Source organism: Rhinoraja longicauda, chromosome 38 (genome assembly GCF_053455715.1).
Source record: "Rhinoraja longicauda isolate Sanriku21f chromosome 38, sRhiLon1.1, whole genome shotgun sequence".
Taxonomy (NCBI): domain Eukaryota; kingdom Metazoa; phylum Chordata; class Chondrichthyes; order Rajiformes; family Arhynchobatidae; genus Rhinoraja; species Rhinoraja longicauda.
Window position 1 is genome coordinate 5,779,651 of NC_135990.1, and position 16,962 is coordinate 5,796,612.

At 46.3% G+C, this 16,962-nt stretch overlaps 1 protein-coding gene across 2 annotated transcripts in view; it reads right to left on the minus strand.

Annotated features, from left to right (window-relative positions):
* LOC144610809 (collagen and calcium-binding EGF domain-containing protein 1-like) overlaps positions 1-16,962 on the minus strand; it is a 134,466-nt gene that overhangs the window by 5,930 nt on the left and 111,574 nt on the right. The window contains exons 8-10 of one of the 2 annotated variants that reach the window (XM_078429728.1): positions 11,060-11,208; positions 5,696-5,731; positions 4,467-4,502 (exon numbers count right to left, since the gene is read on the minus strand). In XM_078429728.1, the coding sequence (XP_078285854.1) occupies positions 4,467-4,502; positions 5,696-5,731; positions 11,060-11,208 (221 nt within the window). The remainder of the gene's footprint in view (positions 1-4,466; positions 4,503-5,695; positions 5,732-11,059; positions 11,209-16,962) is intronic. The other variant, XM_078429729.1, reaches the window with a different exon arrangement.

Below are 16,962 nucleotides of genomic sequence, written 5' to 3' on the forward strand. Positions count from 1 at the left end.
ATAAATGCTCCATATATTTCTAAAGATACGTGATGGACAACATCAAGCACGGCTAAGCATAACCATCAATGTCTCAATAATTATATTCCTCAAAAAAAAGAAGTGTAGTTCGGTTAAAGATACACAAAGCGCTGGAATAACTCAGCGGGACAGGCAGCATCTCTGGAGAGAAAGAATGGGTGACGTTTTGGGTCAAGACCCTTCTGCAGACTGATCAAAGTCTGATCATCAGTCTGAAGAAGGGTCTCGACCCAAAACGTCACCCATTCCTTCTCTCCAGAGATGCTAACTGTCCCGCTGAGTTACTCCAGCGTTTTCTGTATCTTCTGTTTAAACCAGCATCTGCATTTCCTTCTTACACGTTAAATTAGGCCATTGGGTCTCTAGTGCCTGCTCTGTTATTCAATAACATAATGGTGGATCTTTTATCCTGAGTGCCACTTTCATCTCCATATGCCTTGATTTTATTTTTAGAAATACAGTACGGAAACAGCCCTTCAGTGACCAGTGGTCCCCATACACTAACACCATCCTTTAGATTTAGATAGTTCCTCTGTCCCTCTCTTCCCCTCCTCCTTCGCAAATCTCCCTCTATCTTCCTGTCTCCACCTATATCCGTCCTTTGTCCCGCCCCCCTGACATCAGTCTGAAGAAGGGTCTCGACCCGAAACGTCACCCATTCCTTCTCTCCTGAGATGCTGCCTGACCTGCTGAGTTACTCCAGCATTTTGTGAATAAATACCTTTGATTTGTACCAGCATCTGCAGTTATTTTCTTATCCTACATACGAGGATGTTTTTTACAATTTCTACCACGCAACTTAACCTACGTCTTTGGGGGGTGCGAGGAAACCGAAGATCTCAGAGAAAACTCACGCAGGTCACGGGGAGAACGTACAAACTCCGTACAAACAGCACCCGTAGTCAGGATTGAACCCGTGTCTCTGGCACTGTAAGGCAGGAACTCTTCTGTGCTGCCCGAATGATATTCATTTTGACACAAAAGGCCATTGAGCGCTTCGATTTCCAGTCAGCACACGCAAACAAATCCCATTTTCCAACACCTTTTTCTCCGATCCATTTTCTCGGCAATTCCATAAACTGTCCCCGGATTCTTTCACTCAGTTTCACTCAAACCTGGGGGCAACGAAGAACGGTCATGTAACCCATCAACCGCCATGTCTTTGGACGTGTTATCCAGTCAGCAGAAAGGCAATACATGATTGCAATCGAGTCATTTACAATGTATAGATAAATGATAAGGGAATAACGTTCAGTGCAAGGTAAAGCCAGCCAAGTCCGATCAAGGATAGTCTGAGGGTCACCATCTAGGTAGATAGTAGTTCAGCACTGCTCTCTGGTTGTGGTAGGATGATTCAGTTGCCTGATAACAGCTGGGAATAAACTGTCCCTGAATCTGGACGTGTGCGTTTCTGGAGGTGCACCTTTTGCCTGATAGGAGAGGGGAGAAGAGGGAGTGGCCAGGGTGTGATTAGACCACAGTCAGCAGAGTTTTTGTGTCGGAAGGAACTGCAAATGCTGGTTTACACCGAAGATGGACACAAACTGCTGGAGTAACTCTGCGGGTCAGGCAGCATCTCTGGAGAGAAGAATTTATTCTTAATTGTTTACTGTATGTCGTGTTGTTACTTGAGAGCAAAGCACCAAGGTAAATTCCTGGTATGTGCACAAACGGCTAATAAAATTTATTGAATTCGATTCGATTCGATTCGATTCGATTCGATTCGATTCGATTCGATTCGATTGTGACGTTTCAGGTCGAGATCCTTTGAGTTTTAGTTTACAGGGAGAATAATCCATGGGATGCCAGCCACGAATCGATCCTCATAGTGGATCGATCCTCATACCATATCACCCCCGTCCTTTATAAACTCCACTGGCTCCCCATCCCCCAGAGAATCCAGTACAAAATCCTCCTCATAACATACAAAGCCCTCCATAACCTGGCCCTATCCTACCTGACCGACCTCCTCCACAGGCACACTCCCACCTGCACCCTCCGCTCTGCCGCTGCCAATCTCCTATCCCCCCACATCCGGACCAAACTCAGATCCTGGGGGGACAGGGCTTTCTCCATCGCTGCTCCCACCCTATGGAACTCACTACCCCAAACCGTTAGAGACTCCTCCACACTCACCACATTCAAAACATCGCTGAAGTCTCACCTGTTCAGTACTGCCTTCAACCACTGAAGGTCACCTCACCTTCTGTCTCCTTTCTCTGTTCGTTTATTTATTTACTTATTTATCTATTTATTAATTTCCCTATGTTCTCAAAATCTCTGTAAAGCGTCTTTGAGTATATGAAAAGCGCTATATAAATAAAATGCATTATTATAGTGAGGTAACAAAACCGGATGAGGGTTTCTGTAGTTGGCGAGCCAAGGCAGAGTTGAGTGCTGTGGAGGTGGGGATGGGTACGCTCTCTGATGGTGTGGAGACATGCCCTGCAACTGATCTGACTATGAAACGCGACACCAAGGTTGCAAATAATTTGGATCAATCTCCAAGTGCTGCCATGCTTGGTAGCTAGAGGTGTGGGAGAAGGCGTGTGCTAGAGGATTAGAGAAGCCAAGGCTTTCTATTTATCGTGACATTGATGGTTACGCCCATCTTTCTCGTCTGTCAAGCCTCTTTGGAAATCTATGGAGCATTTACCTTCATCCCAGAAACAATTAACGCAAACCACACATCATATCTTACCTGAAACCTTCGCTCCCTGCAATGTTCACACCCCCACCGGTGTGACCATTGACTTCTCTAACTTCAGATAGTCCCTGCTTTCCCTCTCTATCCTCTATCCCCTTCCCAGTTCTCCTACCAGTCTTCCTGTCACAGTCTGTCCTGTTCACTCACCTGCCAGCCACGCCCACCACGTTAAGCCAACTCCCCTCACCTGTTCACTCACCTGCTCCAGATCACCAATCAAGCCAGCATATAAACCCTTCCTGTACACACACACACACTCTTTGCCAGATTGTTCTTAGCCCTCATGCAAGACTCTCCAGCGTTCTCTTTTGGACTGATTTCCCGTTGCCGAACCTGCCTGCTCCCGACCTTCATGCTCTTCGTCGCCCTGGTGAACGCCTCAGTCTTCTGTCCACGAGCAGGTAGAAAGAAAGCTCATTCTAAAACTATTTCCTTGGTTCCGTGTGCTGCATTTGGGTCTACCTGCGGTCCGTTACACTTCCTGTCTCCGACGACATCCTATCTTTGTCCCGCCACCTCCCCTGACATCAGTCTGAAGAAGGGTCTCGGCCCGAAACGTCACCCATTCCTTCTCTCCCGAGATGCTGCCTGACCGGCTGAGTTACTCCAGTATTTTGTGTCTACGTCAGTTTGTTTCACCGGATACAGACACAAAAAGCTGGAGTAACTCAGCGGGTCAGCCAGCATCTCTGGAGAAAAGGAAAAGGTGATATTTCGGGTCGAGACCCTTCTTCAGACTGGAGTCTGAAGTCTGAAGAAGGGTCTCGACCTGAATGTCACCCTCTTCCTTCTCTCCAGAGATGCTGCCTGCCCCGCTGAGTTACTCCTCCAGCGTTTTGTGTCTATCTTCTGTTTAAACCAGCCTCTGCAGTTCCTTCCTACACAATTGTTTCACTGGATGTTCCTCTCAGCTCTCTAATTCCCAGCCGGACTCGCAATACTTCCCCTTCCTTCCATCCCAAAGTGAGGAAACACTTCTTCACACATATATGAAACATAGAAAACAGGTGCAGGAGGAGGCCATTCGTCCCTTCGAGCCAGCACCGTGATCATGGCTGATCATCCACAATCAGTAACCCGTGCCTGCGTTCTCCCCATATCCTTTGATTCCACTAGTCCCTAAAGCTCCATCCAATTCTCTTTTAAATTCATCCAATGAATTGGCCTCCACTGCCCTCTGTGGCGGAGAATTCCACAAATTCACAACTCTCTGGGTGAAAAGGTTTTTTCTCACCTCAGTTTTAAATGGCCTCCCCTTTATTCTTAGACTGTGTGGCCCCTGGATCCTAACTCCCCCAACATTGGGAACAATTTCCCTGCATCTAGCTTGTCCATTGTTCTTTAAATTGCATACGTTTCTATAAGAAACGAATGGCAGTGAGAATCACTGGATGGATTTAAGAGAGAGGTAGATAGAGCCCTAGGGGCTAGTGGAATCAAGGGATATGGGGAGAAGGCAGGCACGGGTTATTGATTGTGGACGATCAGCCATGATCACATTGAATGGCAGTGCTGGCTCGAAGGGCCGAATGGACTCCTCCTGCACCTATTTTCTATGTTTCTTTGAGGAGTGCGTCAATTGAAAATACCAAACTTGAGATGGTTAGATAAGAGTTCGCTTAAAACGTTGCCACTCTTCATTTTAAGGCGATGCCCACTAGCCTTTCATATGACCACCATAGGAAAAATGATTCTGACTGAAAATCACATTACATCAAGGCACACTTGGTTCTCTTACCGGCATTCCCCTTGGGCCAGGCGATCCCCGCTCACCCTATAAAGCAACGGCAAGGTTCACAAGTTAATGGTTGTCACTTAAACCATTGGCAAACAAAGTCATCTTTCCCAGGTTTTGTTTCATGGCCTTTGAGAACAGAATCACGTCCGGCTGTGCCTTATCACCCATTCTGAATAGAAGATGCTCCTTCAACAGCGGCATTTGCGTGTTCTAACTAAATTTTAAAAAAACATAAGGTCTTCTGCTCATGAATGACGGGAGCAGAATTAGTCTCCTCCGCCATTCAATCATGGCTGATCTATCTCTCTCTCCTAACCCCATTCTCCTGCCTTCTCCACATAACCCCTGACACCCGTACTAATCAAGAATCTATCTACCTCTGCGTTAAAAATATCCATTGACTTGGCCTCTTCTTCTGAAACGTCGCTCATCCATGTCCTCCAGAGATGCTGCCTGAGGTTACACCAGCACTTTGGCCTTTGCTCAAGATTCCAGCATCTAGTTCCTTGTTTCTCCTATTTTCAGCCCTCTCAAATACCCAAGCAAGCCACTTTGTTGTTTCCAAACCATCATGAATCAGTTTAATTGAGTATGTAACATAGTTTGTCATATTCAACTTGGCAGCATTTTGATGAATATCTTGTTGTATATCTCCAAAGATGTGCATGTTTGTAGGTTAGACAATAGGTGCAGGAGGAGGCCATTCGGCCCTTCGAGCCAGCACCGCCATTCAATGTGATCATGGCTGATCATTCTCAATCAGTACCCCGTTCCTGCCTTCTCCCCATACCCCCTGACTCCGCTATCCTTAAGAGCTCTATCTAGCTCTCTCTTGAATGCATTCAGAGAATTGGCCTCCACTGCCTTCTGAGGCAGAGAATTCCACAGATTCACAACTCTCTGACTGAAAAAGTTTTTCCTCATCTCAGTTCTAAATGGCCTACCCCTTATTCTTAAACTGTGGCCCCTTGTTCTGGACTCCCCCAACATTGGGAACATGTTTCCTGCCTCTAACGTGTCCAACCCCTTAATAATTGGCTTCGGCAAAATTGTAAGTTGTCCACTAGTGTGGATAGTGCTAGTGATTGCTGGTCGGCGTGGACTCAGTGGGCCGAAGGTCCCGTTTCCATGCTACATCTCTAAAGTCTAGAGTCTAAATCTTGAAACAGGCTCTAAAGAGGTTTCTTAACAAAAATGTTGCTCAGGAGAGGAGTTAACTGTTACTGTACCTTCATTCCATTCTTCCCTGGAGTCCCAGGTACACCCTAGAAAGGAAATAGATATGTTTAAAGCGTACAATATTTACATCTGAGAGCACAACTGGCAATGGGAAGTTACTGCATTGATGGGTAAGGAAGCCTGTGTAAATCTCCCCAGGGGTCAGAGTAGCTTATTTCAGTTCAGTTTAATTTATTGTCACGTGTACCGAGGTACAGTGAAAAGCTTTTGCTGCGAGCTAACCAGTCAGCAGAAAGACAATACATGATTACAATCGAGCCATTTTACAATGTGTAAATACATGATAAGAGAATAACGTTTAGTGCAAGGTTAAGCCAGCAAGATCCGATCAAGGATAGTCCGAGGGTCACTTATAAGGTGGATAGTAGTTCAGGACTGCTCTCTGGTTGTGGTAGGATGGTTCAGTTGCCTGATAACAGCTGGGAAGAAACTGTCCCTGAATCTGGAGGTGTGTGTTTTTACACTTCTATACCTTTTGCCCGTTGGGAGAGGGGAGAGGAGGGAGTGGCCGGGGTTTGACTCTTCCTGATTATGCTGCTGGCCTTGCCGAGGCAGTGTGAGGTGTAAATGGAGTCAATAGAAGAGGGACATAAAATGCTGGAGTAACTCAGCGGGTCAGGTAGCATCTCTGGAGAGAAGGAATTTTGTTTGAGTGATGGTTGGGCCTGCGTCCATAATTCACTGCAATTTCTTGCGGTCTTGGATGGAGCTATTCCCAAACCAAGCTGGCAACAACACGAGTGGAAAAAAATGTACAGGATGGAAACACCGGATGCAGTAGTTGAGGCAAAATGAGGTGCACGTGACCCTCTGTCTCATCTGGAAGGACTGCTGGGGTCTCTGGGTTGAGGGGGGGGGGGGGGGGGGGGAGGGATGAGGTGGCTTCCTGGTTAGTAATGGCATTTACCAAGTCCTCTGCAATTGTGAGAAGTTCTGCAAAAAAAATAATCATTTAGAGTCATACAGTCATAGTGATACAGTGTGGAAACAGGCTCTTCGGCCCAACTCGCCCACATCGGCCAACAAAGTCCCAGCTACCCTAGTCCCACTTGTCTGCTCTTGGTCCATATCCCTCCAAACCTGTCCTATCCATGTACCTGTCCAACTGTTTCTTAAACGATGGGATAGTCCCAGCCTCAACTACCTCCTCTGGCAGCTCGTTCCATACATCCACCACCCTCTGTGTGAAAAAGTTACCCCTCGGATTCCTATTAAATCTTTTCCCCTTCACCTTGAACCTATGTCCTCTGGTCCTCGATTCACCTACTCTGGGTAAAAGACTCTGTGCGTCTACCCGATCTGTTCCTCTCATGATTTTGTACACCTCTATAAGATCACCCCTCGTCCTCCTACGCTCCATGGAATAGAGACCCAGCCAGGGGCATTTCTGCAAAGGCATCTTGTCAGGAGCTGGCTCACAGGTGAATGTAGGAGTTGTAGTTCTAGCTCACTCTGCAGAGTTTCAGGCACCTGTGGCAGGATTGTGGAGTGGAGGGCAATAGCAAAGAATGTCTGAAAAATTCACCATGTCCACAGAGAACAGCGGAGCATCGAGGCCGCTTTCAATCCACACGTGTTATCCAGATCTATTCCACGTGTCCCTTGAACTACTTCCCCTTTGATATCTTGTTTTCACACCTTACCCATCCATAACTTGGTGCCTCCCCCTCCCCTAACTCTCAGTCTGAAGTAAGGTCAAGTCCCGAAACGACAATAGACAATAGACAATAGGTGCAGGAGGAGGCCATTCGGCCCTTCAAGCTAGCACCGCCATTCAATGTGATCATGGCTGATCATTCTCAATCAGTACCCCGTTCCTGCCTTCTCCCCATACCCCCTGACTCCACTATCCTTAAGAGCTCTATCTAGCTCTCTCTTGAATGCATTCAGAGAATTGGCCTCCACTGCCTTCTGAGGCAGAGAATTCCACAGATTCACGACTCTCTGACTGAAAAAGTTTTTCCTCATCTCAGTTCTAAATGGCCTACCCCTTATTGGTAAACTGTGGCCCCTTGCTCTTATTCTTAAACGTCGCCCGTTCCTTCTCTCCAGAGATGCTGCCCGTCCCGCTGAGTTACTCCAGCGTTTTGTGTCTATCTTCTGCAATAGTGTATGGTACACCTGGCATGCAGAACAGGCGTGGCATTGTGGTGCCATCTGCAGCTTCACAGCGCCAGAGACCCGGGTTCGATCCTGACCCCCGGTGCTGCCTGTGTGGAGTTTGCACGTTCTCCCTGTGACCTTCATGGGCTCCGGTTTCCTTGCAGACCCCAAAGACGTGCGGACTTGCAATTCAATCGGAGTCTGTAACCTTCCCCTGGAGTGTAGGGAGTGGATGAGAAAGTGGGATAACACAGAACTAGTGTGAACAGTTCTAGTTTAAGAATAAGGGGCAGGCCATTTAGGACTGAGATGAGGAAAAAACTTTTTTGCCCAGAGAGTTGTGAATCTGTGGAATTCTCTGCCACAGAAGGCAGTGGAGGCCAATTCACTGGATGTATTCAAGGGAGAGTTAGATGTAACTCTTGGGGCTAACGGAATCAGTCAGAGAGTGGTGAAGGTGTGGAATTCTCTGCCTCAGAAGGCAGTGGAGGCCAGTTCGTTGGATGCTTTCAAGAGCGAGCTGGATAGAGCTCTTAAGGATAGCGGAGTGAGGGGGTATGGGGAGAAGGCAGGAACGGGGTACTGATTGAGAGTGATCAGCCATGATCGCATTGAATGGCGGTGCTGGCTCGAAGGGCTGAATGGCCTACTCCTGCACCTATTGTCTTTTGTCTATTGATAGCAGGAGAAAGCAGGAATGGGGTACTGATTCTGGATGATCAACCATGATCATATTGAATGGCGATGGGCCGAAGGGCCTGTGCCCATGATGTGTGCTCCACGATGCAAAGAGGTTTCACTCCAGGATGTAAGGACCCCCCAGGTCAATGTGTGACCGTGGATGGAGCAGTCTTTCTTACTCAATTTTTAAATTTATTCAACACACACAGTACAGAATACATACAACATGAAGGAGATACATATTCGGTTACACCTGTCTTCACGTATATTCTCTTCTTTTCATATCTGTTATGAACATGGTAAATAACCACTTCCTCATTGGTAATAATAATTCACAAATACCTAAACAAGGGTATCATTCATCATATACCTCTCATTCCACCTATGAATTAGCTACTGTAACTGTGGTATTAACCCAACGATGAACAGGTGTAATATAAGCAAAAATAAATACGAATAAGTAATAAATAAATAAATAAATAAGATAAGAAAAAAAATGTGAAAGGTGACTAGAGTTCTGGCATCGCCTGTATTAATGGTGACCATCTTTTAACAAACTTGTCTGTTTTCAACTGTATTTTTGCTGTGATTTTCTCCATGATAAAGACACAGAGTGGTGAGTCTGTGGAATTCTCTGCCACAGAAGGTAGTTGAGGCCAGTTCATTGGCTATATTTAAGAGGGAGTTAGATGTGGCCCTTGTGGCTAAAGGGATCAGGGAGTATGGAGAGAAGGCAGGTACAGGTTACTGAGCTGGATGATCAGCCATGATCATATTGAATGGCGGTGCAGGCTCGAAGGGCCGAATGGCCTACTCCTGCACCTATTTTCTATGTTTCTACGACACTTTTTACCCTGTCTCTCCATTGCGTTATGCTGGGGGGGTCTTTCAAGATGGCGGCTTCCATCAGCAGTTTCAATTTGTCCTTCCCCAAGCTGCAGCTGCTAAACATGGAGGCAATTCCAGAATGTTCTGTTTCTTTATTCCACTGGAGTAATAGATTTGTAGAACACAGAAATGGGCCTTTTCAGCAGCCCTGGCACCTAAGGTCCCAAGTTTGGCAGTCACTTTCTCTGGAGGGCAGCTAATCATGGTGGAAAATAAAAATGCTTTTGGAAACTGCACTGAATAATCCAAAAGTGGTCCTTCAATTGATATGTAAAGCAAAATCTTCACTTCTAGAAACATAGAAACATAATAAATAGGTGCAGGAGTAGGCCATTCGGCCCTTCAAGCCAGCACTGCCATTCAATATAATCATGGTTGATCATCCAGAATCAGTACCCCATTCCTGCTTTCTCCCCATATCCCTTGATTCCGTTAGCCCTAAGAGCTAAATCTAACTCTCTCTTGAAAACATCCAGTGAATTGGCCTCCACTGCCTTCTGTGGCGGAGAATTCCACAGATTCACAACTTTCTGGGTGAAAAAGTTTTTCCTCATCTCAGTCCCAAATGGCCTTCCCCTTATTCTTAAACTGTGACCCCTGGTTCAGGACTCCCCCAACATGGGGAACATCGTTCCTGCATCTAGCCTGTCCAATCCCTTAAGAATTTTACATGTTTCCATAAGATCCCCTCTCATCCTTCCAAATGCCAGTGAGTACAAACTCAGTCTACCCATTCTTTCATCATAACCTTAACTCTATCCCTAACTGGGAATTAACTTGGTGAATTAGGTTCAGTATCTCCATTGTGAAAGTTGTGCTGCAAGTCCAAGTGTAAGAAAATAACTGCAGATGCTGGTACAAATCGAAGGTATTTATTCACAAAATGCTGGAGTAACTCAGCAGGTCAGGCAGCATCTCAGGAGAGAATGAATTGGTGACGTTTCGGGTCAAGACCCTTCTTCAGACATTCCTCTGACACTCAGCTGTGTTCAACAAACAAGAGACTGAGAGGCTATTAAACTAGAAGATACGCTTCAATGGAAGTTAGAGTGAATATCCAAAAGACTGAGGGAGTTTGAAAGGCAAGTAATCAAAATAGAGATCCGAAATAGAAAAAGGAGATAAGCTTGTAAGCAATATCAAAACTAAATACAAAAGCTTTTTCGGAAAATATTCAGGATGAGCAGTAAGGGAACTGTGTCTCCATTAAACGTATTAAAGTAGATGACGCCAAATAATGAGGAAAGGACGGGGAAGTTAAATAAGTACTTTGCATCTGTAACCATCTCAGGAGAGAAGGAATGGGTGATGTTTCGGGTCGAGACCCTTCTTCAGACCGATGGATTTTTAAAAAGATGTGGCTGTGGTAGCGTCTGGGTCAAAATGTGGTCGCAGGAGAAATCACAGAGGGGGAGCAGCGAGAGAGCATGTTGCTAAACTCTCGTCGAAGAGAGGAGGAGAACTTCTTCAAAGTGGACATACCTTGAGGAGAAACCGCAGTGGAGCAACAGGTAGTGTAAGAAAATGCTGGTACAAATCGCAATGCTGCAGTAACTCAGCAGGTCAGGCAGCATCTCAGGAGAGAAGGAATGGGTGACGTTTCGGGTCGAGACGTCCTAGTGTTAGTTTTGAACCCACGGCCGAGATTAGCACCCTTTGTCGTGAGGCGATGCAACACTCACCACTGGACCTCGCCTCCCGCGCTTTACGGAGAGCAGATCAGCGGTGGGGCCCATTGGACCCATGTGGCCCCTGGGACCCTGTGGGCCAGGAGCTCCCGGTGCACCCACCGGCCCCACGATTCCTTGATCTCCTGGGCGTCCGGGTGAACCTGGAGTGAGAGGCAAGAGGGAAAGGCAAGGAACGGTAATTGAGCTCAACTTTTCATCATGTTTTCGACAATAGACAATGGGTGCAGGAGGAGGCCATTCGGCCCTTCGAGCAAACACCGCCATTCAATGTGATCATGGCTGATCATTCTCAATCAGTACCCCGTTCCTGCCTTCTCCCCATACCCCCTGACTTCGCTATCCTTAAGAGCTCTATCCAGCTCTCTCTTGAATGTATTCAGAGAATTGGCCTCCACTGCCTTCTGAGGCAGAGAATTCCACAGATTCACAACTCTCTGACTGAAAAAGTTTTTCCTCATCTCAGTTCTAAATGGCCTACCCCTTATTCTTAAATTGTAGCCCCTTGTTCTGGACTCCCCCAACATTGGGAACATGTTTCCTGCCTCTAACGTGTCCAACCCCTTAATAATCTTATAAGTTTCGATAAGATCTCCTCTCATCCTTCTAAATTCCAGTGTATACAAGCCTAGTCGCTCCAGTCTTTCAACATATGATAGTCCCGCCATTCCGGGAATTAACCTAGTAAACCTACGCTGCAAGCCCTCAATAGCAAGAATATCCTTCCTCAAATTTGGAGACCAAAACTGCACACAGTGCTCCAGGTGTGGTCTCACTAGGGCCCTGTACAACTGCAGAAGGACCTCTTTGCTCCTATACTCAACTCCTCTTGTTTTGATCTGGAACCTATGATACAAGACCAGAGGAAAATAGGAGATAGACACAAAATACTGGAGTAACTCAACGGGTCAGACAGCATCTTTGGAGAAAAGGAATCGGTGACGTTTCGGGCCGAGACCCTTCTTCAGACCCTTCTTCTGAAGGGCCATTGCAAAAATGCAATTCAACTGAATTTAGACGCCGATTAAGCAAACAGTATCCAATTGAGCATGATTAACTTCAACATTATTTAAACTTCAGTTTCCACTATCTCTCTCACTCTCTCTCTCTCCCCCTAAGAATTAAGAATGAGGGGTACGCCATTTAGGATAGAGATGTGGAAAAACGTTTTCAGAGAGTTGTGAATCTGTGGAATTCTCTGTCACAGAAGGCAGTGGAGGTCAATTCACTGGATGTTTTCAAGAGAGAGTTAGATAGAGCTCTTGGGGCTAACGGAATCAAGGGATATGGGGAGAAAGCAGGAACGGGGTACTGATTTTTGATGATCAGCCACGATCATATTGAAAGGCAGTGCTGGCTCGAAGGGCCGAATGGCCTACTCCTGTACCTAGTTTCTACGTTTCTATGTTTCCCTCTTCCTCTCAGGCCTCTCAATGCAAAAACAGTGTGTAAGCACACAGTAGTAAAGGAGGTGCCTTAACCATGAATTTGCTGGTAGAGCCACTGCCTCACTGCCCCAGAGACCTGGGTTCGATCCTGACCTCAGATGCTGTCTGTGTGGAGTTTGCACGTTCTCCCAGTGACCGCGTGGGTTTCCTCCAGGTGCTCCAGTTTCCTCCCACATCTCAAAAGACGTGCGGGTTTCTAGGTTAATTGGCCCCCTGTAAAATTGCCCCCTAATGTGTCAAGAGTGGCCGCGAAAGTAGGATAACATAGAACTAGTGTGAATAGTTGATCAATGGTCGGTGTGGACCCAGTGGGCTGAAGGGCCTCTTTCTATGCTGTGTGATATCATGAGAGGTAGAGTCATAGAGGGAAGATACATTTCCTCCCGGTGGATGCAACAAGGACTATAAACCATCATAGCTGCCAGCAAAAGACTACAAAACCCATAGTCAGCAGGGCTGCCTGTCCTGCTGACACTGATTGCTGCTGACACTGATTGCTGCTGACACTGATTGCTGCTGACACTGATTGCTGCTGACACTGATTGCTGCTGACACTGATTGCTGCTGACACTGATTGCTGCTGACACTGATTGCTGCTGACACTGATTGCTGCTGACACTGATTGCTGCTGACACTGATTGCTGCTGGCACTGATTGCTGCTGGCACTGATTGCTGCTGGCACTGATTGCTGCTGGCACTGATTGCTGCTGGCACTGATTGCTGCTGACACTGATTGCTGCTGACACTGATTGCTGCTGACACTGATTGCTGCTGACACTGATTGCTGCTGACACTGATTGCTGCTGACACTGATTGCTGCTGTCACTGATTGCTGCCCAGCTGAACCAGATGAGCTGATTGCCTCAGTGAGAGGGCTAAAAGGGAAGGGAAGTAGTGTATTTAAAAAGAGAGACAACGACTGGAGCAGACGGGGAGAGAAGCAGTGTTTGAGTTGTATTTTGTAAGAAGGCAGCAAGCTACAGTTGTGATTTAACTACCTGTTTTGGTTTTGTGTACCTGTCTGCAAACAATTACGTTTACCTGTTTTTGGAAAAGACTAAATACATGGAATTTAAGTTTGAAAACAAGAACTTTTCTGTCTTCATTTCCGGCACCCGCACCTCCCAATCTTCAAGAGAAAAGCTCCTGACCTCTCAAGACATCACAGTATGTATCTATGCTGTTTCTATGCTGTAAACTAAAGACAGATGGACTGGAGAGCAGAAGGTGACACAGGCCAAGAAATGTTTAGTAACGGAGAGGGAACTTCAACTTCCTTTGGCTGTTTGAAGATACTGTTACTCGTCCATGTTCCTACAAAGTAAAAAGCCAATGTCTGTTTAGCGAAACAAAATTCTCTCTTTCCAATCCTTTGAAGAGGAAGCCAAGTATTCCAATCATCATCTGAGCGTCTCCAGATCACCAACTTTAGCTACTTTATCATCAGGACCTGGCATTGAATTAAAGAACAGGAGATGCTGTAGCTACATAGTCTTTTTCTCCAGTTGCTCCAATTTGTTACATCAAAGCTGATCTGTAGCTCAAATTCAGTGCCCACCTTTGATCTGCGTCCATCAATAGTTCCAGCAATCTGTCAATGTCCCAGGATTGCATAGAACAGAAAACAGCTCAGCGAAGGAACAGGCCCTTCAGTCCACCATGTCCGTGCCAAACAAGATGCCAAGGTAAACTAATCCCCTCTGTCTGTATGTGATCCATATGCCTCCATTCCATCTACCAGTCTCCAATTTTGAAACTTTAGACTTTAAGACTTTAGAAATACAGCGTGGAAACATGCCCTTCGGCCAACCGAGCCCGTGCCAACCAGTGATCAACCCGTACACCAGCACGCTCTTACACTCAGATACCGGTGCGTCTTTGGAGTGCGGGAGGAAACCCAACTGGGAGAACATGCAAACTCCTTACAGACAGCGCCCACAGTCAGGATCGAACCCGCATCTCGGGCGCTGTGAGGCAGCAACTCTACCGCTGCGCCACCGTGACCGCCCATCGCTGACATTCTCATTTGCATCAGAATCCTTAAATTGCTCACTATTGCACAGAGAATTATCAGTGGTTACACAGAACATTTCTCCACTACATCTCAGCTAATATTACCATAAGGTACCTGATTAAAATGATTAAATCTAATTACTCAGCAAGGATCAGCCAGAGATATTGCAGAATATAGAAAGAATCAAAATGTGCCAGCTTCCGTTCCTTTGAATCATACTTCCAATACCTTCATTTAGAAAGACTTCATTTAGAAAGACTTCAAGTCCATTCTTGAAGTGGACTTCAAGAATCCACTTCCTGAAGACTTCAGGACTTCAGGAAGTGGATTCCTTCCCTCAAGAGATGCTGCCTGTCCCACTGAGTTACTCCAGCTGTTTGTGTCTATCTTGAGTGGGTATACCCTTGGGTGTCAAGGAGTCCAGAGGATACATCCTGACTACCCATCGCTCATGCCCATGCCTTGAGGGAGCACTTGATAGCTCTCGTGAGATCATGAAAAATAATTCTACAGAAGTCATCTTGTTTCATGGAAAGGTGGTTCCTTTGTGGAATTGTGTCTACAATCAACTACTGGGAGTTGGGAGGAAAACGAGAATCTGGTGAGGATGCATTGTGCTATTACATTGAGGGAGGCAGGGTGGCGCAGCGGTAGAGTTGCTGCCTCACAGCGCCAGAGGCCCTGGTTCGACCCTGGCAACCGGTGCTGCATGTATGGAGTTTGTATGTTCTCCCCGTGACCGCGTTTGTTTTTCTACGGGTGCTCCAGTCCGTGCCCACCAAGATGCCCATCTAAGCTCGTCCCATTTGCTCGCATTTGACCCATATCTGAACCTTTTTTATAGACAATAGGCCATTCGGCCCTACGAGCCAGCACCGCCATTCAATATAAGAAAATAACTGCAGATGCTGGTACAAATCGAAGGTATTTATTCACAAAATGCTGGAGTAACTCAGCAGGTCAGGCAGCATCTCGGGAGAGAAGGAATGGGTGAATTTTCGGGTCGAGACCCGTAACTCAGCAGGTCAGGCAGCATCTCGGGAGAGAAGGAATGGGTGACGTTTCGGGTCGAGACCCATCTTCAGACTGAAGAAGGGTCTCGACCCGAAATGTCACCCATTCCTTCTCTCCCGAGATGCTGCCTGACCTGCTGAGTTACTCCAACATTTTGTGAATAAATACCATCATTCAATATGATTATGGCTGATCATTCTCAATCAGTACCCCGTTCCTGCCTTCTCCCCATAACCCCTGACACCCGTACTGATCAAGAATCTATCTGTCTCTGGCTTAAAAATATTCACTGGCTTGGCCCCCACGGCCTTCTGTGGCAAAGAATCCCACAGATTCACCACCCTCTGACTGAAGATAGTGAATTAAACTCAAGCTTCATTTGCTCCCTTGGGTGGCACAAATAGACAATAGGTGCAGGAGGAGGCCATTCGGCCCTTCGAGCCAGCACCACCATGCAATGTGATCATGGCTGATTGTCCACAATCAGTACCCCGCTCCTGCCTTCTCCCCATACCCCCTGACTCCGCTATCATTAAGAGCTCTATCTAGCTCTCTCTTGAAAGCATCCAGAGATTTTTTTGCGCAACAGAGCTCTGAGAGTTGAATGTCCCAGCACAGCGACAGGCCAGTTTAACTGCAGAGTATCTCTACACCAGCTCTTTGTTGTTCTATTTATTCTTTGAATCTGAATTCCTGGAGTTGGCCAGCCGCAAGCTGGCTTCTGGCGTTTGGGTTGTTAAATCAGCTTTGTGTAGTGTGGTTGCCAACACTGACTGAACATATTCCTGGAGGCTTCATCTCATGACCCACCGCTTCCAACCTTCCCAACCAAACAAACAACCCTCTCTACCGGCCTCTCCCCCTCTAATATTTTTTTAATGGAAACAGCAAAATGTGACAAAAGTTGAACGTTTTGTTTTTAATGCAACATAATTCTGCAGGCAGAGTTAGTTCCAAAGATATTCCTGGCTGATTAGCAATCCAACTGTGTAGCTAACAGGCAGAAACAACTTCCATTTATATTTTTAATTATGTAATTTTTACACATATAAAAAATACTTATATATAATACTTAAATACTTTAATAAATTATATGATTTTTAATTATATTTAAATTTTGCTTTGAATGCCTTGTTATCATGTCCCCCTTGCTAACAATGATCTTGCTAACATTTTTCTTGAACCTCTCACTTCCCCTTTGATGTCTCATTTTCACACCTTAACCTTCCATATCTCTCGTTTCCTTCTCCCCTGTCTCTCAGTCTGAAGAAGGGTCTCGACCAGAATCGTCACCCATTCCTTCTCTCCAGAGATGCTGCCTGTCCCGCTGAGTTACTCCAGCATTTTGAGTCTTATCTTCGGTGTAAACCGGCACCTGCAGTTCCTTCCTGCACACTTCATTTACTCTGTGCCTTTTGAC